This window comes from Triplophysa dalaica, chromosome 3 (genome assembly GCF_015846415.1).
Source record: "Triplophysa dalaica isolate WHDGS20190420 chromosome 3, ASM1584641v1, whole genome shotgun sequence".
Taxonomy (NCBI): domain Eukaryota; kingdom Metazoa; phylum Chordata; class Actinopteri; order Cypriniformes; family Nemacheilidae; genus Triplophysa; species Triplophysa dalaica.
In genome coordinates, this window is record NC_079544.1 from 5642348 (window position 1) to 5670080 (window position 27733).

Sequence of the window (27733 nt, forward strand, 5' to 3'; positions counted from 1 at the left end):
AGTCCGCTTTGATTGGTCTAAAGTCTATCGCAAATGGAATGTTGGCGGGCATTACACAGACTCCCGAGTGACGCAAATCTGACCCGGAACTGAAATAAGAAACAACAGTTCACGTGATTCAAGGTCGACTCCTTTCATCCCAAGTCCATAACTTTGTTATTCGTTCACTTTCGGCTTTACAACTTGGCAGACTGCTTACATTCAAAGTAACATTTCAAACGGCATGAATAGTCATTTTATGGACATTGCAATAGTTACTCTTTAAAGACCCAAAATGGTAAATATATAGACACAGCAACATACTCAACGTTTTTTCGTCCATTGTTATAGATGCTCAAATAGAGAGTATTTTTATATACACTGTGTGGCACATTAATGTGTTCTAATAACAGCTGTTAATAGAATCTGTCAGCGTTACATCTCATGGTTTACATCTACATTAAGCTAGGCAGTGTGCAAACAGATGACTAATGCATTCTTTGTGAACCGCAGTCATTTGTCAATTTAAATGATGGAAAAACTGCAGTGGCCGCCCACCTAAATCTCCCCGAACTGTTCAGCCTGTCCATTTTAATATCGCGATCACAGACTGGAGTTAAAAGTCTCTGTGAATGAGTGTGCAGAAGGGAGAGAGCGACAGAGTGATTAATATATTGTTAGGAACAGCTTCAGGCGATGGGAGATGACTGAATCTGTCGTTTCCTGATGCAGATGTGATTTCTCAAGCACAAGATAACACGCCAGATGTTTCTTTTATTGAGTCACCCTCGCTGTGCATCAACTGCTTCCATTTAGCTATTGCTTTCCTTATTTAAAAAAAGAACACAATACAATTTCACATAATTATTTTTGTTTTTCACAAATAATGCCTAACTATTCAGTGGTTGGGTCACATAAGCTGTCACTGTGCTTATGGATATTTCTCGTTATTGAACCAAATGATGGTTGCCTTTATGTTTATGATCACAATTTCCTAATCATACCACTGATATAAGAGTACTATCACACGACTACGAGATCGATATTGCATTCATACAACAGTTCGACATCACAAGTGTGAAGATAAAGCAGAAACAACATTGGAATGTCTTTAAAACCTTCCAGGTTTTAAAGGAAATCGAAAACTATTAAGGCCATGAATTTGAACCCACCATAACAGTTAACAAACTTCCGTTACTAATTCCAAACCATCAAGTTTGCGCTGTGCAGCTTCAGTGAAGTTATTAGTGAGAAATAATGAGTGTGTGTGAATGAAAGAGAGAGACTTTAAAAGGACACTCACCAAGAATGTCTTATTTCCATTACACTGCGGTACTTTTCATTGTTTTTTTATATGAACATGCGCTTGTGTACAGTAGTAAGTTCTCTCATTTTCTGTTTATAGGGCAACCAACTTGTTAAGGTGCATAACGCCAGCTACTGTTACAGCTGTGACACTGCCAATCGTGTGTTTTTTTTTAAGTAGTTCCATGAGTCCGACTTAGTTTAGTGGCGGAGCGATACAATTGGTGAAGCAGTTTCTGTTGTGATACTGGTGGAATATCTCATGGCTCTCTGCCAATCAGATTCATGAACCAGAATGAACTGTTGTATAATAAAATATCAATTTCAGAGATTCTGTGAGACTGTAGTCAAGTGTACGCCGTCTATAAAAGTTTTGTGTAAATGTGTGATATCAATAAAAAATGCTCATAAAGTATAGTTTAAATTGTGTCCTCGACCCGAGAACAGTATTCCTTACATCCCGATTTAAGCACATAACAATACATGTCAGATAGTTAGAAATACAATTCAGAATACATTTTTTTCATACATTTACTGTAACATACTGTAAATTGCAAGCAAACTTTGTTCTCTCCTTTTTACAGTTAATGTTGAATTGTTTAGTGATGTTAGTTTGGAGGCCAACATGAATAATTTAGGCAAACTGAGAAAGTGCAAACAGTTCGGTCTGTTGGTTATGAAAAATTTAGCATTTGCTATAGGTGTTTTGTTGACAGCTTATTTGTTGCACGTCTTATGAAACATTGTATTTTTCATCCATTAGTTTATGACCATGTTATGTGAAATATTCATTCACTTCCGTTTTAAGCTTAAGCCTAAATACAGAAGCATTGAGCTAGTGCCAGTTTACTTTTTTGTACATAGTTTTGTACTTCTATCATTTAACGTGAGTGATTGTTGTTTATTAATTTTTTATTGTAGTGTCATATTTGATTCAGAGACTTGATTTATTATTGACTATTATTGCGTTTATTTATAATTATGGAGTTTTTGAAAATGTAAATGCACATTGGCATTTTCACCAGTGACACGCAGAGGAAGCCTTTCTTTGAGAGTATAAATAATACTAAGTGGATTTCTACTAAGTGAATGAATACAATTATTATTCAGGAGCATCTGGAAGTGTTTATCCATTTATTGAAAAATTAATTTGCTAACATTTATAAAGAGCGTCGATTGCTATTACCTTATTAATTCATCTTGCTGTCATTACATCACGCCTTTTTTCCAAATGACAGTTTCAATTTAGGTAGTAAGATGTGAAAACTTTATTAGTGCTTTGATTAAAGACTTTGTAATCTCTGCTGAAGAAGAAACGCTAAAGCTAAATAAATAGTGTTTGGTAATAAAACATTTGGAGAAGGGCTTTTTGCTAAATAATTTGCTTAGGGGGCTTTTTCTACAAGGTCCTTGAAGCTGTGATGAATATTTCAGTAGCCTTGGTATTGGGACTTTTTACTATTTTTTAAGACAAACTCGCAACTCAGCGAGTATTCTTACTCGTTCTAGTATACAACAGAGAGTCAAGTGTGAGAAAGACTTTCTAAAGACAGACTTCATAAGACTTTTTGCAAATCTGTGATTTTGAGAATATTTATAATATACGTCTTCAATCGAGTAATAAATTGACCTCAGTCTTATTGGGTTAGTGTTCTATCGATGTCCTAAATAAAGGGCCATTACCCTGCTGAAGCATCCACCCACTCTACAGCTCGAGGGACAGATGCACACTGCAGTCTCTGCATCTCTCATGGCTATTTTAGCATTTAACCTGAATGATCGGAGGAAATGTAATAATTAGACGAGTGCGTCACAATCCCATTAGGATGGATCAGCTAAGACGGGAATGATTTCATGTCTTTTGTGGAAACGGAAGCGGGGTGTCTGAATTGTCAGTATACATGCGACAGTAGACAAACCATTCCCGGGTGACATATTGCATCTGCTGAATTTCTGGAGTGGGCAACATTTCAACACTTTTGTATCCCATAAAACCACAAAAGCTGAGGAGCCATTAGATTAGAAAGATTTGAAGAAACATGAGGAGAGTAGCTGTGCCTTGAGTCTACAGTAAATAGTTTTTATTCTTATTGTTAGCACATCATATAATCAGTCTGTGTTCTTTGGCCTGCATGATGTAAACACAAAATCTGTCTAATAATGTATTTACTAGGGATGTAAAGATTTATGGATTTACCGCATATTGTAATACACAAAATGTAATATACCTGGGTGTATATTAGAGCTATGGCGGTTGTTTTATGATATCACTTGTATTTGGTTGAGCTGCTGTTTTATAGTTTTGAAGCACAGGCCAAACAGTTGTAGCCCAAGTATATATTTCTTTTTTTGGATTGGTTTGTGGTAAGTTGGAGGGGAGGGCTAAAAATGCCTGGCCACTGGACAGTCAGTATAGTCTTACCTCTTTTTTGTTGCTAACGTTATGTGGATCGACATGTTTCATGTACAGTTGAATCATGAACTTAGTATTGTTACTTCCCTAATGTTTAAATTTAATATCGACCAATTGTCAGTATCAGTTGATAAACTATCGGCCGATAGGACTGATATATTCTGAAAATGCAATGAATTAGTGCTCTGTATATACTGTAGAAATTGTTAAAACACTTGTTTAAGCATCACCAGCTTGATGTTCAATATTAATAGTCATTATATGATTTCATAACATTCAGAGAGTTATCAGTGGAGAAATTTGGTATCGGTGCATCTTTTGCCACATGCTTTCATCCGAAGTGAATTGAAGTTAAACAGTTGGCTGTTTTACTGGGAATCAAGCATATCCTTGGTGTTATGAGCGCCACAATCTACCGTTGACCCCAATGTATAGTATCTGCATACCTACAAAATGCACTTCTCATTAATAGTTGCAAAATGTCTTTTATTCGCATCACAGATAAAAGTAGACAAAACCTATTGTCTTTGTTTTTATCGTCCTCATGTCTGTTGACGTCTTCCCTCCCTTACTTCTTATTTCACATATTACCTCTTCCTGCCTCTCGGTAGCTCTGTATTTTTGGCTGACTGTTCCTATGCCGCTGACTGCCGGTGTGATTCATTATGGGGGTTGGTGAGTGTTGAGCAATTCCCTTAAGGAGCTGAAAGCAGGCTGAGCCGTGTGAATTGTGTCAAACCTTGTTTTTTTTCTCCCTAGTGTTGATGATGGTTATTGCAGAGGAGTCACACGTGTTTGGTGGGGTAGGCAGGTGTGCTGGAGCTATGAGTCCAGTCCCTGCAGGTGATGAGAGATCAGTATGTCCCATCTCCTCTCCCACACGGTCAGCCTGTGCGAAGGAGTTAGAATGCTGCTGAGCCGAGCTCCCACCCATCGTAACAGCCGCGGGGGAGTTTTCAACAGCTGGCCATGTGTGAAATCACGAGGCCTTCCCACCCAGTTACGTCCACCGTTCGTGGTTGGAGAAATTAGCCGCGGGTCCAGACTTCAGGCTGCAGTGTATTGCTGTGCAAACCTGTGTGCCATTGTCCTCTGACACTTCTGCTTGATTGGAAAAACCCATCAATGTGTAATTGCTCTCAGCGAGATTTGGACAACCAATTTGGTGTTTTCTTGTTTACCCCAATTAACGCTGGAGAAATCGGCAGTTTCGCTGTTGTTGTGCAAATTGCATCGCCGAGAACAGATTTGTCAGCACAAGTGGTTGGGGATGGGAAGGTGACCTTTGTTATCAGTGTGATGCAGAAAAACAATTTAAGGTCAGTTTTGATCTAGAATGAACAAAATGAGCATGTCCTGAAATTCATGTAAAATGCGTCACAGCCTTGGTGAGTCAAAAAAAGTTAAGGAACTGGGAAGACTATAGATTGTGACCAACCATGATACATAAATAAATGTGACCCAGAATGTGAGGACCAGTCTAAAGTCTCAACATTTTATTCCGAGACAACAAGCATCAAATTTTGATTTTCATCAATTTCGATACTTGGTCAATATTATTCAACATTATATTTTCACATAATCTTCTCTTTACAGTATGTAGGATGATTTTCTGTACAAAAAAGTAAATCAAAAAAATACTTTAGCTGGATTTTCACAGACTGGGTGACAAAAAGGCGAAATAAAAAAGTTAAAAATAAAAAAGTCACATTTATTAACATTTAAAATACATCCAATTTGAATTTAAATAAATGTTTTAAAATTGTGATTTAACAATTTTGTCTTATTGTAAAGCAACTTTTTTTAAACACATTGAAACATTAAAATATAAAAAGTATTAAAAAAAGGAATAAAGAAATACTAGAAAACAGGAACATTTTGAAATACATACGATTATATAATATTTGATATTGCAGAAAGGCTACGTTGTTTGGTTTCTTCACAACATCTGTGGTGTTCTACAGAAGAAAGACAGTCATTCATTTCAGTTTAAAAATTAAATCGATATCTGTATAAACTTCTTCAAAAACACAAGTTTTAGGTTAATGTCAGACATATCCAACAATAAATTTAAGCATACTTTGCAGGACTTCGGCAAAAAGTCAATTGTTTAAAACCAAATAAAGTAAACGCCTACACAGAGAGTCTACATTAAACTCTGTCATCTTCAATACTTTTATTATGAATATATCAGTGTTTGACTGAGAGTATTTGTTGCTTTGGACTAGAAAAAAATAAACAGAATCAACAATTTTGCTACAATTTTGTTTGCCTGTTGATGTCCAGCAAAAAATGTAGGTCACGAAACGAAACAAGTGAATCACTGTTTTAAATGCTATTACAGCCGGCAAGCACACAGAAATCATTAGCACAGAATAGAAAAGCTACTCTGACATAGTATTAGAATAATTAGTGTTTGTTTAAACAGTAATTGTTTTTGGCAGTAGAGAACATCTAAACATAATAATCCACTATAGCTTCACAATGCGTCAATCCTTAGCACATTTTTGGAGTTGCCTTTCTTAATCTCACACAAAAGAGAAATTGTGATGGTAATGTGATGTGACTTTCTTCTCATTTGATTTGGATTCACAGGTGATATTGGTAAACTGCAGTGCAGGAGGGTCCAGTATAGAGGAGGGGTGACGTTGACCGGATGCGTGTAGCGGAGGGTGCCGAGTGGCTTTGACCATGAGCCGGCTGATGTTGGGCCGGACCCTGGAGCGGATCTGCAAGGCTGTGCTGTTGCTCTGCCTGGTGCACTTCCTCATTATGATGATCCTCTACTTCGATGTCTACAGCCAGCGTTTTGACATCTTCAGCCGTTTCAACAACGGCCGTGGAGCTAACGGCTCAAGAGGACCCCACCACTACAATTTCTCTAGGCCCAACACCACGTTTGCCAGCTACGTGGCTACGGCCGACCATCTTCTGCCCAGTGCCAAGCCAGATGAAAACCAGACCCCATCCACCCCTAAGCCATTGCCACCATGTCCGGAGATTCCTCCTGGTCTGGGTAGGTCCTCTCGTGAAATCATGTTTGCTTGATTGATATTAATTATAATAACTATTTTACTAGCATTTTAAGATGGCCCAAATATTTGTTACATTTTAAGTCAAAGAGTTGAATGTGAATGATTGATGCACTTCTTTGTCTGTGTGGTAACAGAATGACATAATATTTACTCATCCCCATGTAATTTCAAACCTGTTTGACTTTCTTTCTTCTGCCAAAGCCGAAAGAAGATCTTTTGAAGAAAGCGAACAACACTGCCCCTCCATTGACTTCCATTATATGGACACAATATAATGGAACCACTGAGACATTTCTCCAAATATCTTATTTTGTGTTCCACATAAGAAAGAGTCAAATACAGGCTTTGAATGACATGAGGGTGAAATAATGATAACAGAATATTTGTTTTTGGGTTGACCGTCCCTTTAAAGGTTTCTATTATATTTATTGAAATAGTTCTTTTCTCCCCCAAATTGTGCAGTCCTAGTAAGCTTCACGTTAAGTACACACTAACATATGCATACTTATGGTTGTTAAAGTTGTCAGTCAATGCAGTTCTGTGACGGCACGGTGCTGTGATATCTGTGATAGCTGAGGATTTTACGAACCTGTTCACAATGAACTAATTCAGGCATTTTCATCGAACTTCATAAAAGCAAATCCCAAACTCTCAAATATGCAAGGATATTTTAGAGATACTAAAGCATGGAGGGCACCGAAACCTCAAAACTATCGATTAGTGTCCTGAACATACGCAAGCCTGGAAGCAGAAGTCGAGTGCTCTGTTACGAGTGGTCGTGTGGGTGGGGCCACAGCCGCTGTTCCCCATTTTAGAGCCATAATGGATTCTCTCTAGACTCCAATTACTGTAAAAGCCAACATCTCTTTCTGTTTTCGGAGCTGACCGGTGAGTTAAAATAGATTTAACGTCAGCATGCTCTTCAGCATATTTCATCTGCTGGGGCTCTGTGTTATCGGCCCGCCCGCGTTGTGATGCGGTGCGTGACGTGTGTGAGGAGAATGACCTTGTTTGAGTGACTACTAGGAAACTAACAATGTACTCTTTCATTACTATGCCAATTTATCCATGTTCGTCGCAGAATGAGATATGTGGAAAAGGAGAGAGCCGCTTCATGGTATGTCTGCGAATTATGCAACAGCAACTTAAACCTCTTCCTCAGTAATGTACCCCATCAGCATGAGAAAAAAGTTGTGTTAATTAATACATCTTTGCACTGCATTTCTTGCTCACAATGAGGAAAACCTTCATAATAAATGTGTAGCAGTGCTATTTGATATGGCTGCGAGCAGCAGGCCTCGGCCACCCATATCCTCCTAACATGGGCGCCGTAAAGGGGTGGAAGGTTAGGACGATTCTAAGGGCCCATGCTGATTTAGGGCCTAGAAGAGCAGACCCCTTCTTATTTTCCTATTTCTTTTCTCTTTTTTATACATACATTAAACGTGCTAGGGCCCCTCGTGCACTAAATGTGTATTTTGTCCGTTTCGACCATAGATTTAATATTTAAAAAACAAATAATGTATTTACTGTTTCAGTCACACCCCTTCCTGCTCCCTCTCACAATGGTTCATTCCACCTGCGCTGTGAGTTACGAGCGCTAGTGTAGCGTCTCCTGCTTATTGGACTTGTTATGATTCAGCGCAGACAGTGACACACGCAGACATGTCACATCAAAAGTCAGGGCATCAAAAACGGAAAGAAAAGAAGGAAAGAGAAGACAGAGAACGCCAAAGTCGACAGTATGTTACACAGTTTTTCAAAAAGAAAGGTAGTTTGCCCTATTCCTGTATTCCAAAACTTATTTTTGTTGCTACATGACCTGCTTATATCTAGCTAGCTTAGTAAAATAATTACTGAATTATTATTTACATCCAACAATAATAACATCTCTGCTGTCTCCGGGACGGGTTATCATGTCTCGTAGACACAGTTTCCGCGCTGCTGCACACCCACGTACTCCTTCCCCCACGTCCCCCGTCCCCGTCTCAGCCGAACAAGGTGAGCCTGAGCGCGAAACTTCCCGAAGATTGAAGCCTCTAAACACGTCTTATCTACTGTGTTCGCCACATAATGATAATTTTGCAAAACAAAAAGTAATCTACACGCTTCAAAAATTACAAAATCAGTTTGCCGTGTCGTGTGTTCTGTGAAGTGACAGTGCGGCTGCTACGATCGATGCTGTCAAACTTGACGTTCTTAAAATGAATAAAATGCCCCAGAAAAAAATATATAAAATTGAATAAAACGTGTCTCTACTGTAGCTGATGTTTCCTGATTGAGCAGTTTGATCCAGCTAAAGCTTGTTCATGTAAAGTATATGTCAATATGTGAAAATAATGTTCTGTTGTGCTTGCAATTGAGATAATAAATGTTCTTCCTTTAATGTAAACAAGTACATATTTCTATATTTTTTTCTTGTTTTTGTAGGCTTTGTACTCATCTTTAGACATTTTAACTATGCAATGTGCTGAGTATCTTTTTTTAAGTATACAGGGCATGTTTATTGGGTTAAATTTTATCTGTAAAAAATGTAGGGGGCCCAGAAATTTTGGTTTCCATAGGGCCCAGAATTTCTGGCGGCACCCCTGCCTCCTAATGAGTTTAAAGCGGAGGTCTTGAGGGAATTGAGCTAGTTGAGTTGTGTCGTATGACTCGTGTGCTGTCTGCCCGCTCAGCGCCCCCAGTTTCTCTCTGCCTCTGTTTTCATCTCCTGTTATCTAAAGCCTCCTGAGTAATGACAGAAATCAAAGATGGCCAGAACTTGTTATTTTTGAGCTCGGGGTGTAAAATACTGTGAGAATTTGAGAGACGTCTTTAGGGCTTTTCCTCACACTACCCACAGGACGATTGTATTGCGCTTGTGTGAACGGTTATGTTTCATTGAAGTATTTTGTCTTCAAGGTGCAATTCTTTAACTTTTGGTATATCGGTAATCGGGCACGCAGATGAATATTTAGTTTGACCAAGTATAATAATAAGCTTTGATGATGATTTATAAGTATCTTTAGGATCTGTAGCGGGAATGAATGGGTCATTTTCTGTTTTGGTCTGGACCGAAAGAACCAAGAAAACTGAACAACAAGTGTGAATAGGCCCTAAATGTCTAAATGGACTCAATGCAGAAGTTGGTGCCTTGGCAAAACTAAATACATTGTGACATTGAGAGTTTGGTCTTTTGGGACATATGAGATTGCTAGTTCTTTCTCACAGGCTTAATATTCAAGAAACAGTTACAGAAGAATTCAAAACTCTCCGTTTGCTCTGTCTTTAATCTCATTGCTGTCTAAGAGAAAAACGGAGCTATTTAGGTAATTTCATTTGTGAATGTTTTCTTTGAATGTAACTATAAAAGGCAAAACTCAAACGAATACAGGCCTCTGCATTCCCGCATTTCCCTCACAGAAATACAAAGGGCCCTGTGTTGACCCCAATGTCAAAGAAACCCAGTGTTTTCAGTAATTTGCTTTTAAGATTCAAAACAGGCTGTTTCAGAGAGCGTCCCCGGCCACCCGATGCAAAAACCACATATCAGTTTGTCGTTGACAGTGCCGCTTAGTCAATATGCCTCTGTAATGCATATTTGATGCTCTCTGTCAAGGCGAGACAAGTGCCCCCTTCGTCAGCGCGCGATTTGGAAACTGTAAACATTTAGAAAAATCAAGTCGATTGAGACTTCCAAAGCTATCAAGCCATTATTAGCCCAAAGAGATTTCGCAAATGAACATTGATTGAATTTGACACACCCTTTCCATCATTTGATTTACTTTGGTTGACCTGTTGAATTTGGTTGAGAGAAACCGATGCATGCAGGAAAAACAGACGTTTGGGGCCAGGTTTGCATTTTGGTCCCAGGTGTACACAGACATGGAGCTTATTGCGGTGCAGAGCCGCAGGGAAAAGCCGGGGTCTGTGGTGGATTTCATCCCAGCTGGCAGGTGCAGCTCGTGGCTTATGATGACTCACTGCCTCCGCTGTGCTGCTGGGATGCTGCGCTACAGTGACAGCCACCACAGACACGGCAGGAGACATTCTCTGTTTTAATCACCCACGTACACTAAATCAATGTTTTCCATTTGTGTTATGTGTATATCCACAGCTCAATCAGTGAAGGTCAAAAAGCCCTTTTTTTATTAAAAAGGAAACAAATCGATATCCAAAAACAAATAATGTATTTCAAGTCATAGATGAAGATAAAGCAAACTCTCCATTGATCTTTATTAAAACTATTTCCTTAATGCATTGTGTACAGTGAGAGTTCGAGAAATATTAACATGGTGCTGCTGTGATGCTTATAATGAAGATGATATGGGAGAGCTCTTAAAGGAACAGTTCTCCCAAAAATATAACATTCTGACACCATTTCTTTAATGTCATTCCAAACCTGAATGACTTTCTACTGTGGAATGCAAATTAAGATATTTTGAAGAACGTTGGAGACCATTGACCCCCATTGACTTCCGTCAACCACGTAGACATTTTTCGAAATATCTTCTTTAGTGTTCTACTGAGGAATGAGTCATATAAGGTTTTGAACAACATACGGTTCAAAAAAGAATGACAAGATTTTTTTTTTGGGTAAACTATCTCTTTAAAAATGTGACATGGGTACATATTTTTTAGTGTCATTGCATTTGACAGCACAACTACTATTGAGATGAAGGGAAAAGCCATTGGATAGCTGTCTCCAGATATTACAGACCTATTGATGAGATCTATGTTGCTTCTGAAAGAACAACTTGTAAGCTGTAGACAGAGAGAAAAAACACTGTAATGCAGCAGTGACAATGCAATATATGGCCGTTTATATTGAGGTGCACATGCCTCAAGCTACTACTTCATTGTCTCATCCTCTCACTGTTGAGTCAGTTATACGAGTTGTGTTGATGTCAGTGTGATTCTGTCTCATAGTCTATTTAATCTATACAGAATGTTTGTTTATGATTGTAAAAAACAAGGAAAACTGGTGCTGGCACAGACCAATACAAAATGTTCTATTGTATGCTATTTTGTGACATCAGCAAGTCATCAAGAATAGTAACTATAACCCACTGTACTATAAAATGTATGAAACCTACTTTGATTTGCTGCGTTAGTAGAATTTGTTAATGTTTACATTTCAGCCCCTTTTCTCTATGACAAGCTGTTTTAATTTTCAACCTTTGCACCTCACAAAAAGGATGTGATATAAATCTTTAAAATGCTTCTTTAACTGGGACCCTCCTTTCAGAGCTTTTGCTCAGTACCGTAATCCTCTGGACACCCGCTGATCTTTCCGTTCAACTTGAAGGTGCTGTATGTATGTAATGTATGTAATTTTTCAGAGGACCTCTTGACAGAAATGCAATAAATTATAAAACGGTCAGTTCCGGTCCTTGATTCTGATTGGCTGAACCACTGAGCCGGTACAAAATACCTGATTTGTAACTGCTGACCGCATTACATTTACATAGGCTTAACAAGTATCACTGCGCCACTCTTGCTGTGTAGAGCGAAATAATTTTTACAAAATGTGAATTTTGATTTCTTTGGTGGGCTAAGCATGGATGAGTGGTGGGACGAGATGGACAGGACAGAGAAAGAAGACCAACATTAAAGACGACACGCTGAAATTAATGAAAAAGAAGTTGAAGACATTCAAAAGTCTAGAAATTAAGTGAGAACTCATAAACAGGTTATGTGGTCTGTCATTGTTTTCAGTCCTGGTGTGCCGATAAAGGTCTGGTCTTTGATTTTAAAATCTGACCTAAACCAAGCTCTCCATCATTTTCTGCCAACGTGGCAAACGCAAAAGGCGAACTTTACAATTTTAGCGCCTAACGGCCTACGCGTTGGGATTAACCATCATATCCACCGTGCAGCCCATCCTGGTGTCTGATAAAAGATCCCGAGTTTATCACAAGCAAAAATGTTTTTGTTCGACTAGTGAAAAAACTTTGCAGAGAATAACGTGAAAAATCATCCCACCATCCCGCGTTAACGGAGGCAGACTTCCAGAAAATCAAGCACTCTCTAAATCCAAATACACCAGAGGGTCTCGTCAATAAAGTCAGGTGTAGCAAATTTCCAAGTAAGGAAGAAGGAGGCAGTAATCGGCGACGACAAACAACAAACTCTTAATAAAATAAAACAACAACAAAACGAAAGTAAAATCCCTCACGGTCGTCTGCCGACCACACAAACATAATAAAACATAAAATCCAGGCCTGGTCCTCTCTCTTCGTACACTCCTGTCACTCGTCCTTTTATGCTTCCGATCTCCTCCATGAGAGATGCGAGACCGGTGCTACGCACAGCTGACAATTATTATCACTCGCGTCACCGGCCTCGCATCGTTCCACCTTGCTCGTTCCATCTGATTTGACGTGCAGCTGCATATGGGAAGCAGATCTAAAGAGGGTAACCACCACCTGAAGCCCAAATCATTTATCATCCGCCAAGATGAGAACGGCCAGAAGTATGCAAAACTGTCTCTCAACAAATGCACAAAAAAACACAAACATGCCGGGGAAAGAAGCAAAAAAAGTTTACAGGGATTTATGTTTGCACAGCCGGGGAATCGGCGGTGTCCTGTCGCTTCAATGGAAATATACCTGTCCTTACTGCTTCCCAATCCACCAGCCTTTTATCTCCACCCAAAGTGGACAAACTACACAAAGGATGAATGGTAACTTCATTTAACTTTAGTTTTTAACAGCCCAGAGGCGAGAGAAATCATGTCAGTGATGTGAATCTTCCCTTCAATCTTATTGGCGACCAAACTACACTGAGATAAGATGCTCTATCCTTGCCTCTGGCACTGCGCAAGCAAAACACACCTATACAGAACCGGAGACTCCTTTAACAGCAAAGAGGGGTTTCAGAGAGGCGGGGCAAAGACGAGATACAAACATGCATGGTATGTGGCAATGACAGCGTTTTTTAAACTAAAATCGTGTATACACATTGCATTACATCTAAAACAAACGATAATATTCACTTAAGCCATGACTCCTTTAAAGGTGAGTGAATGATGACAGAATTTTCATTTTTGGGTGAAGTATCACTCTAAGCTTTGCGTAATGAAAAAATTGTAGAAGAGTTTTCGCCAGAAACGTTGAGGAACCTTCTCTAACGCTGCAGCAGTTGTATAATCTTTAATATAAAATTGAATATATTACTACATCTGAGTAGGAGAATTGCAATAATCTCAGTTCCAGGCTGTATCCCGCAGCACTCTGTTTTGACAGATGTAGTTCATTAATGTCTTTGCGAAGACGCGATGCACTTATATTCATCTCTTTCACTCGTCTGAAGACGCTTCTCGAGACCCTTCTCATAAATTATTTATGAACATTCTTTAGCTTTTACGCATTACATGGAATTTCCTTTGACCCAGTATTAACAGAACAGCATATTTGGTGTTTTTCCTTGCCTTGGGATGGGCACCCCAGGGTCTGCATGGTTCACAGCATGATAAGAAGGTATAAATAGATCATTGGCATCACCCAGTCGGATCTTGGCTCCTCCCCTTCCCTCCCCTGGAGCGCCTGCTTGTTTTCGCCAATATGCTCATTGATTATGTAGTTCAGGAGAAAGGACGCTTAATGTTTATTTTCTTACAGGAGGAATCGCTTAACCATATCACTGCATAATGGAACATCCTTAACTTAGCTGAGCATTGCTTACATTTAAAGCGTATATGCTGCATTTTGTATATCTATTAACAAGAGTCATGCAAGGTTGTGTTTTCATGGGATCCTTGCATTGGCCACGAAAACAGCGTCTTTCACACTGCTCCGTTTTATCTTTTCATAACTGTTGTGCTGTGTTTGGCACTCCGAAACACAATATGCATTTACGTAAAATATGTTACATATGTATATAATATGTACATAAATGTTGGTAATGCTTTTAATAATGTAGAATGCAGACATGGCAAAAGTTGCTACTCCCTGAGATTTGGTTATGAAAAGATTTTAAACTTTCAAATTAAGATTTGTGCCTCAAAACATTAATAAACTTAGACAGTAAACACAGAAAACAAAGCACTTTTGCACTTAGGTTTCAAAAAGACTCAATGCACATTCAAGTTCAAAAGACTTTAGCTCAGGTCACAACTGTGGCAGCCACTTTGATCTTAAAAAAAAGCAATCGAAGACACATTCTTTGTTGTCCCCGTTGAAATAGTACCGAGCCGTCACCTCAAAAATCAAGGTACGTACTGAACCGTGAATTTTGTGCACCAGCGGAGTTCTGCTGTTGACAGCCCATTCATCTTAGAGTTGGATGCTTTGCGTTTCTCATATTATCACATCTTGTTTTCCTTATCAAAGCTAATTGCCTTCGATGTCTTTACAGTTTTCCAGGTGCTTAATCAAGCTTTTCTTATTGTGCTTCGGTGAAGGCCGTCAAGGAAATTCGAACAGACACTTTCAGCATTAACACCAATATAAACTGCAACTCTCAAACTGATTGTTCAGACTGGTGGGAAAATCTAAAAATGTCTGTATCCCCCTTAAAGTGTAAGCCTCTCTTTCTTTAGCAGAACACAAAATAAGATATTTTAAAGCCCCACTGCAATGCCTTGGAACGGCCAACGTTATTTGATATCATGACATAATTTTGGCTGAAAAATGCAGAGAGCGCTAGACATATCGAGTGACCGAGCCCCCTTTTAAAATGACCAATAGCGTTTCGTTTAGGGCACACAGCCAGCCTGGCAAAGCTCCATTTAAAAGGGTAATAACCATAACCACAGTGGTGTAAACTTCTAATGAAAAGAATGGAAGATCAGTGATACCAGTGATGTGTCATTTGTAGCCTGTTATTTACGTCTGTGAGTGACACTGGAGTTTGTCTTCTCCTTTACTCATCAGTCTGTGATGTTCGATCTCTTTCGTAGAGCCTTAACATACAACATTCTGTGTCGACTTGAAATGGGTCAGATACGTTTTGTTTTCTCATCGGATTAGTACGTGTGATTGTGCAAATGATCAGCTCTGTGCTATCATGTCTCTGAACCAGAGGACACTCACATGCAACCGCTCGCGTAACACTAACACGAAATGAAAATCTGCTCCTGGCCTATAAGACCCCCATTGGCTTGGCAACCCCTTATCTTCATTCACTTACTCAGACTTACCCGCCAGATCCTTTCGCTCTGCAAACGAACGACGTCTTGTGGTGCCATCCTGAAAAGGTAAAAAATTGCTCTCACAAACCTTCTCTGGATCGGTTCCACATTTGTGGAATGATCTGCCTGCTGCTACAAGATCAGCAGATTCTGTGGCCATCTTTAAGAATCGGCTGAAAACACATCTCTTCCGTCAGCACCTGACCGATCATATCTTTTCTACAATATCTAAAAAAAAGCATGATTATTTAACTTTGGACACTGTACTAGGCTTTGTGAGACATGTTTTTATTGCACTTTTGTTGTCCTATTGTTTGACCTAATTGCTTCCATTGTTTACCCAACTTGTAAGTCGCTTTGGATAAAAGCGTCTGCTAAATGACTAAATGTAATGTATGAAAACTTTAATGGTAATGTTTACACTGTCTGGATCATCCCCTATCTCCCATCTAGTATATTATGCGTCGTTCACCTTGTAGGGGATCATAAATGTGCGAACAAGTGGCTGATTTGAGACGCCGCTTCCGTAGCTCTCATAGTGAAGGGGGCGTGACTCTCCGGATTCTAAAGCAGATTTGATTGGACGAGAGGCTGAAGTGTAGCGTGAAAATTCGAGATTTAGAATTAATATTACCGTTATATCTTCTATATGGCAATTTTGTCAGTGCGTAGGAGCATATCAGTTTATTGACGTAATTATGGCTAACCCTATTTTTTTTATTTTTCATAAAATCATTTTGATTTCACCGAGGCTTTATGTTGGTAACCAAACAGTGACAGCACCCGTTCACTTGTATTGGTTTTGTGTCCATACAGCAGAAGTGAATGGGTGCCGCCATTGTTGTGTTACCATCTTTCTTCAAAATATTTTTTGTGTTCTGCTAAAGAAAGAAAGTTGTACAGCTTGCGAATGACAAGAGGGTGAGTAAATGATGCTAGAACTTTCATTTTTTTGAAAACATCAGAAAAACAATTGCAATCCAGTGTTTATAGATGTGATCTAAATGGCAGCCGTAAATAGTTTTTGATCCAAATAAAATCTGCATCAGATAAGATTTTAAATATTTGGTAATACTTTAGTATAGGGGCAATTCTCACTATTAACTTATTGTGATAAGCATGCCAGTTATTGGTATATTGGCTGTTTATTAGTACCTATAAAGCACATATTCTGCATGACCATATTCTACATCCCTAATCCTACCCAATACCTAAACCTAATAACTAACTTTTAATAAACAACAACTTAAGAATTAATTTTGAGAAAACAGTGAGAATTTCCCCCCTATACAGAAGTGTGACCAAATATTTTTCCAGCTCATTTGGGATGTGTATATAAATTGCTCATAGATGCATGTAAAATACATAAAGATTTCATCACAATCTGAAAAACAAATTGGATTCAGTGTGAATCAACCAATAGTGGTCCAGCAAGTGTAAGGTTGGGTAAGCTAAACCTTTTGGGATAAATATGCAAGACATTTTCTAATAGGATGCAGCAGCTTATCAAAACAGATTAAGAAGAGGACCGAGTACTCTGGATGTGCAGATAGCAGTTTAAAGCATGTTTAAATGAGTCAGTTTCCTCTGCAGTGCTATGGGTCTCATACACAGTTTTGTTTTGATTAACCGCTAGCCTGCTTGGATGCTCAGTGGATCCTCAAAATATATATTTTTCTCATAGTTAATGGCGCAGCTGTATTAAGATTGTCACATGGTCAGTGTCTTGGAAACGACTGTAGACGTTGAATCGATGAATGCCATTTGTGAGCTAAAGAGGCAGATGGTGAAAATTGCATCCATCCCCTCTATAACACCCAGGAACCATAAAGACGTTTGTGCCTTAACTAGACAAGCAGGCAGCTTCTTCAAATGATAAATGACAAAACACGGGAGTAATATTGTCATATGGAAGGGAATTACAAATTTTTTTTTTTACTGCGATTGCTGTGATGGAAAGCTTTGAGCAGAGAGACTGGGAGTGCCTAGCGGTGTCATGTCTTTTTCTCAGCTGAGAAAGAATCCGTGGCTAAATTAAACATGCAGATGTGCATGCAGCTGTTTTGTTTCACATCACGTCTCAATAAAGCTGTTCAGAAAATGAAAATTCAGAGTACAGAATGTACAGTTTTTTATTCCAGCGCGGTTAATTAGACAAACATTTCATTCGTGTCAGGCTTTGTTGATTTATTTATAGACCTTTATTTATTTACTAGCATTATGTATTCATGCATTATGTTGGTAAAGTTTTCCATTGGATTATGTAAGTAAGGCAAGCTATGGGAGATCATGGGCATGCCCTTAAAGAGATCAAAGGCTTTGAAGCGCACATATTGGATTAAGCCAAGGCCTGTTAATACAATAAGCTTAAATTGATGGCTATTAATGCGCTACCTTTCATTCGCTCATGTATACACAGGTGAGATGAATAGAAGGTCTCACTGCAGCATGTTGGCCAATGTAACGTTCATGCCAACTGGACCTACTCCAGCTCTCGTTTCAAAAAGTTTGAGGCTCAGAGAATATGATGATGGGTCTTGTTGGCATCAGTCCCTTGGCAGAAGTACCTTAAAGATATTCTTTTTTATACACCGGTCCATATGTGGCGAAGAATGATTCATGGTTCTTAAATCTGACTGAGGAATTGCTGGATGTGGCTCATGTCGCTAGCCATTTTCAATGTTGTGAAACACAGGCAAAGAGAAAGTGTGAGTGTCTATGATGAGTCACTTCCCCCACAGTTACATTAAGCTGGTCACACTGAATGTAGTGTTGAAGGCACTAGTGGTGAGAACTGGACCGCTGTCGAAGAGAATAACCTTTCAGTGTCATCACATGTGATATGACACCGATTCCTGAGCGATACATTTTATGCTGTATAGTATCAAGAAATCTGCTTAGCCAGCCTTTTAATACATTAATACAATAAAGCCCAATGCCTATGTGAACAATAATTCTCTAGTACAGTATATTGCTATTGTATAGACTGTAGTTTCAAACATCTATGATACTGGACAAATTTGATATAGGGCCAGATTTTCTAAAAAGGCGGAAATAGCTTGAAAACGTGTGGACATTTTTGTGGGTGATTTACTAAGCGCACATTAAAAATGGGGTGCGATATCTTACTCCCATTATGACTAATGCAATCTACTTGCAGCAGCCAAAATTGGCGGAGGGTTTAATACATGCTGTTTTGGATCTGGATTGTTTAAAGAGCAATGTGGAGATTATAGTGGCATCTAGTGGTAAGGTTGCAAATTGCAACCAATGGCTCACTCTACCCATCCATTTCCAAGCACTACAGTGGCTGACACAGAACTAAGATGTTTTTATGTTTTTGTTTCTTTGCTGGAGGAGATAATGTATTTACGAAGCGAGACCTGTAGAGCAGTTTGTATGTTTAGGGCTACTGTAGAAACAACATGGGGAATTTCACGTAAGGGGGTCCGCGTTGTATGTTGATAGAAACAGTTTATTTTAAGATAACAAAAACGCTTTATTCTGTAAGGTCTTTATACAGCTGTGTCCACGCATTGACGAGTGTCATCTGTAAAGTAGTTTTTCTTTACGCCAAAAAGCTGTTAGTAAATCTAGCCCATAGATTTTCTTAGTATTTCTTACACAACTTTTGTTGTGACGGTTTTGGAAACATGTAAGAATGACGTTCAACACCTCCAACACTGTGTGATCAGTATATTTGAAAGTGCCAGTAGTATTACTTGAAATAAAACACATTCGCCTTCATGCAATATTACTGTAATGAAATCTGAAAAATTTATTATTTGCTATTTCATTTCCTTATGACAGTTTTGCAATTCTGAATGACAGTTTTACATTTGGACCAAGATACTTCACATTGAACATTATTGTTATATAAAAAATGTTCAAAGCTGTGCATTGTGAAGTTTTCAGCGTTGGAGAGGATAATGAGGACTTATGGAAAGAGTTGTGATCACAAGGTTGCACAGTTACTGCTACATTATAGTGTTTCCATTCCACCTTTCAAGAATGAAGGACGATGTAATGAGCATGCGAGTTTCACAGGAGAACAACTGCATTCCACAGTAATTGATTTGTAAAAAGAGGAATGTAATCGCTAAGCTCTGGCAAATCCCTCTCTGGCAGAAGGTCTTTTCAAGTTTTCCGCTCTACATTCAGAATGTTTTTAGGAACACAGAAAAGAAAGAGCGAGAGAGAGAGAGAACCGGGTGCTTGGTAAATTCAGCTTGTTGAAGTGGATGGTTTGTACTGTGTTTTTTATGGTGTTGTTGTTGTACGAGTGTGAGTTTACGTGTGTATTTATGGTGGAAGCAAATTGGTATTGATCTGAATAAGTTGTTATTGTAAATTTTAACGGTACAGTTTACTTTGTATGCATTTTGTGTTCTGGTGATTGAGAGGGGTGATAAACTACTTGACACACAAAACTGATCATAGACTTCATTTCCCATCATTCTCTGTGACACTATGATGATTAAAGTATATAGATAAAGCGTCATTACACACCATTCTAAGCATTCTTGGCTCTTTAATCAGTCGGAATTGTGATAAACTGCTTCCTGTCTTTGTTGAAAGTTAAAAAAGCAAGATGAAAAGGAATTCAATCATTTGATTGTGTAATGATTGTGTAAAACATTTTGAAACGCTAACCTTCTTTCGCAAAAATGTGATTTTTGCCATATTTCCCAGCAGGATTTGAAGACGGCATGTATTCTCGGTGAACTTGAAAGCATTGCTAATCCGGTGAAAAGGTGATGGTGCTCTAAAAATAAATCTACTGACGGTTTAACAGTTGTTTATCACATAAGCAAAATACAGTAGTTGCTCGAATAGCAGCGCTTTCATAAATGTTTTATAAATCACATATTGGTATTTCGACAATTCCAGCATTATGGATGTGACACTTTCAGTCAAAACTTTAAATATAAATTTTTAGAGAAATTGTTTATTTTCAGTATATCTGTTTATATTTGACCAAAGCCCGGTGATAGAGTCCAGACATCACAGGAATATCAGTCTATGCTTGCGTTTTCTATTTTTAAAGGAGAGAAACATTTATATGCTATGGATTTGACTAAAGAGGATTCATGTTTTTGAGAGACATACTTTGTAGGATGTGTGCAAACCAGAAGCAATACAACTCAACACCAAATGGAGCAGGGATGGCTCTTTATAGAACATATAATATGGTCACACTTTATTTTAAGGTCCAATTCTCGCTATTAATAAACCGTTAACTATAACTTTTTCAGTAAACGACTAATTTGTTGCTTATTAATAGTTAATAGGTAGTTGTTAGGTTTAGGTATTAGGTAGGATTAGGGAAGTAGATTATGGTCATGTTGAATATGTGCTTTATAAGTACTAATAAACAGCCAATATGCTAAAAATAGTTATGTAATAAGCAACTAGTTAATAGTAAGAATTGGTCCCTATACTAAAGTGTTACCTAAAATATCTACGATAACAATATTATATGGATGTGACAATTCACTTACCTGACTAAAGAAAACTTAAAAATAAGTAAAACGCTTTAAAAGAGACTTCACACGGGTTTTTAAACCAAACATTGGCATCTTTTTTCATCTCAACATTTGCAGAGAATTTCCCATGTTTATTAAAAAGGAAACGTGTCAAAGATGTCAAAATTCAGAAATTCATTTGACAGTGTTTGCAACTTTTTGAAATTAATGTGATTATCGTAGCACTTGGTTTGGTTTTTCAATACGCATCGATTGTTGCGGTCCAACAGAGGGAAGGAAAAAAAACAAAAGGGAAAATAACAGGTTTGTGAAACTGAATTGACGTTTGGTTCCGTTTAAACCGTTTACCTCGGAGAACGATTTGTCCTTGTTTGCGGTCCATGTTTGCTCCTGGTAGGTTCTGCATCACTGCTATTGTCCTATTCCATCAGCCAAAAATCCCTTGCCGAGTGAAAATCTAAAGTTCTCTGCAGCAGTTGTTAGTGGTATTGCTCTGCATTTCCTGTCAGGGGTCATTAATGTCAGCCACAGACGAACGACTTCTATTAATTAGATTTAAAGACAATACGCAACCAAGTCCAGTAGTAAGTGATCTGCTCATAAATCATGAAGACTTTAGCTGCAGTGTAATGAAACTGATAAGAACTTTGGCTCTAGAATAGTTTTAATGGCTCAGCATCATAACAAAGGGAGCACAAAGATATGAGCTGGAGATGTTGAAGCTTTTTTTTCCGTCTGCGTTGTTTCACAGAAACCATCATGTTGAGCTTGACTAGTAAATCAAACATCGGCATGACACCAGTTTATTCCTACAAGCTGTTTTATTTTTACCGTATTATTGATACGCCTTGATAACTCTTTATAACCGAGGACACATAAACCCCAGTACTCAGTATATCAGCCTGTGATTTTACCACACATTCACTTGAAGGTGTTTTGGTCCAGTTGCGTGCTGAAATGGCAGAGGCATATATCCAGCAAATCGCTTGTATCTTGAGGAAGTAGGTCACCACTGTAAATATCCCAGCAGTAATGGCTCCAGCAGTTGTAGCGGCATTGATCATGTAGCCGTGGCCTCTGGAGATCAGGCTTAAAGGTTTTGTTTTCCCACACTTAATAAGAGGGTTGAATCTTGCGCTAGTTGCACTTTCTTTAAGGTCTTGTTTTAGAAAAGTCTGAGGACAGTAAGAGACCGTCTATTGGCGAGAGTTTTCGTCAGACTTTCTGTTAGACTCGGTAGAGAGGGACCTGTTTAAAAATTCATTCATTTTGCAAATGCGTTTGGTGATGCTAATGGCACGGAAATGTTACACATCCACTTTAAAAGATTTGTGTCTGTCAGTATAATGCACTTTCTGACTTATTATTAATATCTTTACCTAATGCTTGATAAATAAGTGATATGTTATGAAGTGTTTTTTCTTTTTTTCCACATTTGCCTTTGGCTCGATCATTGTGGGCTTTCAAGCCTGATTTTCTGTAAAGCTGGTTTTCCACCCAATTTTGCAATGAGCAAAAAAACTGCAAAAAATGACATTCTTACTAGATGTTTTGTCTTGTTATGTAGTACAAATTTAATCAAGATACACTTTCTTGACAATTTAGTCTCATTTTGGAGAAAAATACAAGAATTAAGGAAGTTAATGGTAAAAACAAGCAAAAACATTTTGCCAATGGGGTGAGGAAAATAAACTTGAATTAGGTACTTGAGAAAAAGGTCTAAAACTAAAAAAAAACGAAAAAAATGAAACTCTATTCAAGTTTATTTTCCTCACCCCATTGGCAGATTTTTGCACTTACTTTTACCATAAGCTTACTAAATTCTTATATTATTTTTCAAAAAACAAGACCAAATATCTTATATCTCTTTTCTTGTCAAGTAATTGTACATTGATTTAAGAGGGTTTTTGATATTTTTACTAAAAACAATACAAAAATGCCTAGTAAGAATGTAATTTTTTACAGTGTATGGTACTGTACCCCGAAAAGTATAATGCATTATATTGCAATATGTATCGTATAGCAAAACATCGTAATACACTATACCGTGACCCACGTATCATACCGTGAAGCTCTTGTAAATATACAGCCCTAATTAAAGTACACTGTTTATTACAATGACAATACATTGTATGGGACAAAATAATTGATTTTTCTTTTATGCCAAAAATCATTAGGAAATTAAGTTCCATGAAAATATTTTGTAAATTTCCCACCGTAAATATATCAAAACGTAATTTTTGTGAGTGGATGCAGCAAAATTTTAAAAATTGCAACAAACATGCCAATAAACTTCGTTTACTGCTTCCTTTGGGAATTACCCTCTCAAGTTGGGTATCTACGTTAAGTTTAGGACTTTTACTTTATGGTTAATTTACTCTCCACAACTTCATTACAGCGAAAAGCCAATAGAAAAACCTGTTTCTTCTTAGCAATGACCTGCTACAGTGCTGTAGATCATGGCATTGCCAAATATTGGATCATATCATATCATAAAACTTCCCCTTCACCAGAGTTTTGCAGACCTCGCTTGGGGATCGCATAGATCACAGAGAGTCGGCTCCAAATAACTTGATACCTGGTGCTTCTCCAAAGTTTTTCCAGAGGCTCTTTTTCTAGCAGTAAGCCGTCAAAGAACTTCTTTGACAAAACTACACTAAACTGTTCTATTCTATAAATATATCCAAATATCCTTGTTGTATGTTGGCACTCTTGCCATCTTAAGTTACCTGTAACCAGTAACCAAGTTTTGATTTAGGCTTTGTTGTATTCACACGTTGGGATGATTCACAGTTTAACATAATTCAATGCATAGCATGTTTCAATAGCCAACCTTTGAGCCTTGGCCTGACTGCGCACGAATTAATGATGATTATTATACATATTTTCCTGAAATTGATGTTTTAAACAACTTATTGCATGGATGTGATCTTGATAGATCTGGTGGAGAATCATATTTGTTGAGCTAAGTTCATTTCTTAATTTCAATTTAAAACAAATTACTCTTTTTACTGGTTTTGTGGTCCAAGGTCACATTTGGGTTCCTTGGGAATGCAGTGGTCTTCTACATCAGCTAAGGGAACACCACTGGCAATGTTATTTTGATAGCTTCTTGAAACAGCTAAAACTAGCCTTAATGATTTGTACTTTCTCTTGCATCTCTCAGCTCTTTGTAAAATATGTTTCTGGACTTAATTCAGATCTACTGGTCAGTTACAAAAGTGTGGTTTGGAGCTTTCAATCAGAATCATTTTCTGGTATAGGCCTTCTGCTCAGATATCCCTCCAGCTGGCAATGGAGATGGATGTGCGGCCCATTTAAACCCCAGGCTTTGGTGCGGTTGCAGAACGATAAGGCAGAGCCAGTAACAAACCCTCAAACCGATTGGCCCAATTACACAGGAACCCTGCTCTGAATTCTCAGCAAAGCCATTTTACTGGGGTATAATTTCACTTAGGCTATGACGACTGCCTTGGGATTCTGTTCGGTCATATTTCTTACTTGTTCAAGGCAAGGAGACCAACAAAATATATAGTAGCTTCATTTATTCTCGCTTTGACCACTGACACATTTATGAAGATTGATAGATTGATACGATTTCCAGGAAATTCTCAATGATGAAACTGTCTGTGAAATTCATAAGTCTTGCTAAAGACCCCAAACGAAGAGACGTTTTCTATGGAAAGGACATGCAATGCAATGTTCGGTGACAAAGCTGGAAGAAGCGATCATAGCATCTACTGAGACGTGAGATTATAGCTGTTCAGAAAGGGCTTGCCAAGCTGAAATCTCACTAATTATTAATTACATACCCAAGCACTTGGCTCAGGGGCATGGCATGGTTTCCAAAAATATGTTGTTCTCGGAAGGCGAAATACATTTACCGTACCGAGTGACTGAGTAAAGAAGGCCTCTTGCCATTTTATGTTTAGAAACCAGCCTGATAAGGGTTTCAAAGGCAAAGACGGTGAAGCAGATACAAATTAAAATACACAACACAATGTGCTCTCAAGTATAATTGCTGTTTCATAGTCCCAGTCTCTGTTAGAAGGTTGTTAACCCGAAATAATCAACTGGAGCCAATGACCTCAAACAATAGCACTTTAGAGCGATTAGCACACTTAATAGCTCATTTACAACCTTTCAGAATCCGAATGATTTGTTGAACCAGTTTGTTTTGAGTGCTTAAAAATATGTTTTGTATTTTCGAAACGGTAAATAATTATCTCTACGTTCTACAAGAGTTTCTTGTTTGTTAAAGGGGCGCAATCCCAGAAAATGCACTTTTAAATGTTTATCTACCAGAAATTGAATGTGTGCAAAAACACCCTGTAAATATACAAATCCATCTATTCTTCATTTTGTATTCTCCTTTAAACCACAACAGTGACAAAAACAGGCTGTTGGGGATCCCCTAACAATCTTACGTCACATTGATTTATGCCGGCCCGTGACCGCTCACAGACTCCGCCTTATGAGCGCCTAGTTCCGTAATATGCCAGAAACAAGCAATTGCGAGTTATAGTTGCTATAAACATTTCATAAAAGTATAAAACTGTAGATGGTATCAGCGGCAACAACATAAACAAACGTTATGTGACCCAAACATAACTAACTCAAAGAATCATAAGCTGTTGAGTAGTTTTCATTTTATTTAATATAATTATTATACAATCAAATATTCCTATAAATGTCTATAAATTAAATATAAAATAGACTGAAAGTTAACTTCAGGTCAGTGCGTGCATCCGATGGGACCACCAAAGTGCTTCATTAATGACATAAAAATGAAAACCACTATGAATATCAAAAAGTCAAATCAAGCGAAAAATCTCTTTATTTTGTGATATCAGTATCAAACAGATGGAAGTGGGTGGTATAGTTCTTTTTAGCGTTACTGAATGTTTTAATCAATTATTGAGTCCTGTGTTTTTTATGACCCTTGTGTTTAGACAATACAGTCAAGAATCTGGTGAGGGTAATTCAGGGTCAGAGGAAAACGTTATACTAGGTTCTAGCATCATTTGCTGAATTGCCAGTTTCCCCATGCAGTAGTTAATTCTGCACATTCAAGAAAAAAAAACATTGTGAATATGAATAATTCAATGTTTTTATTATTAAAGGGGCGGATAAATGCTATTTCATGCATTCTGACTTCTTTACACTGTTAAACGTGCTGGCTTCTCATGCTTTACTTCTCAAAAATGAGTTGAGGCATATGACACTCTATTCGTGTCGGAAAGTTTCGTGTCGGAAAGTTTTTTTTAGAACATGAATTTCCATTACGTAACAAGTTTTCTTAGGGCACATCCACACAAAGCCAGTTTCCCTGTCGAATCTTTTTTTCTTCTTCACCGCGTCATCTCAAGAGATAGCTGCACACACACGAAACCGCTAAACCAGGGGTATCCAATGTCGGTCCTGGAGGGCCACAGTCCTGCAGAGTTTATCTCCAACTTGGCTCAACACACCTGTTTGGAAGTTTCTAGTCTGCTTTGTGAGACCTTGTTCAGCTGTTCAGGTGAGTTTGATTAGGGTTGAAGCTAAACTTTGGATGGAAACCAGCCCTCCAGGACCGACTTTGGACACACCTGCGCTAAACCGACTCAAAATGATGTAGTATACACGCCAAATCAGTTCGTGGCCTTGTAATTCTGCCACAGAGATACACAAAAAATGGCGAAGACTTGGGGCACGCTGGGGTGATTTCATCACTGTTTCAAATAATAAACGTATGGGATGTACACACGAGAAGTCAATGGTGGCGTTTTCTGATCCATCCACTATGCGACCTGGTTTAAAAAAAAAAGAGCGGTTTCAGGCTCCCGAAATGCCGGATCTGTATGGACGAAACACCGATACGATAAAAAATCTTTACATATACAGCTAAATGGGCTCTTAGTCCCTTATTGGACAATTCTCCCAGAAATCACACCAAGATGTCAAGCAGCGAGAGAAAGAGCATGCCCATCAATTTTCTTCGTTCAGGTCATAGAAGTGAGTTTGTTTTTTCATTGCATTTCGGTGATGAAAATTGTATAAACGGTGGATATAACGCTGAATTTGCAGATTGTTTGAAACTGGCACTTAAAGATGCCGGACATCATCCACACACTGTAAGTGAAACTCTCTTTGTTTTGTTGGCATATGTGCATTATGTAAACAACACAAAATTATACTGAATCAGTACTTATGCAGGGATGATGCGATGTTGTAATGTGTGCTCGTGCTTTAGTCCCGCTGGCGCATCTCCGCTAGCGTTCAGGACTCGATAGTTTTTGCAAATAATGGTAGCTCAATCTGTCTTTTATAAATGTGATCAAACTAAAGACTCTTCGATGATATGAAGTATGCAATAGTACTCTATAGGTACTCAAGATTAGTAGATTGGGATATTGGC

General features: G+C 38.2%; 1 protein-coding gene across 1 annotated transcript in view; it reads left to right on the forward strand.

Moving 5' to 3' along the window:
• The window catches only part of b4galt2 (UDP-Gal:betaGlcNAc beta 1,4- galactosyltransferase, polypeptide 2), a 110805-nt gene that overhangs the window by 7585 nt on the left and 75487 nt on the right, over positions 1 to 27733 (forward strand). Inside the window, exon 3 of the mRNA XM_056743597.1 lies at positions 6293 to 6713. Within this exon, the coding sequence (XP_056599575.1) occupies positions 6389 to 6713 (325 nt within the window). The 5' untranslated portion in view covers positions 6293 to 6388. The remainder of the gene's footprint in view (positions 1 to 6292; positions 6714 to 27733) is intronic.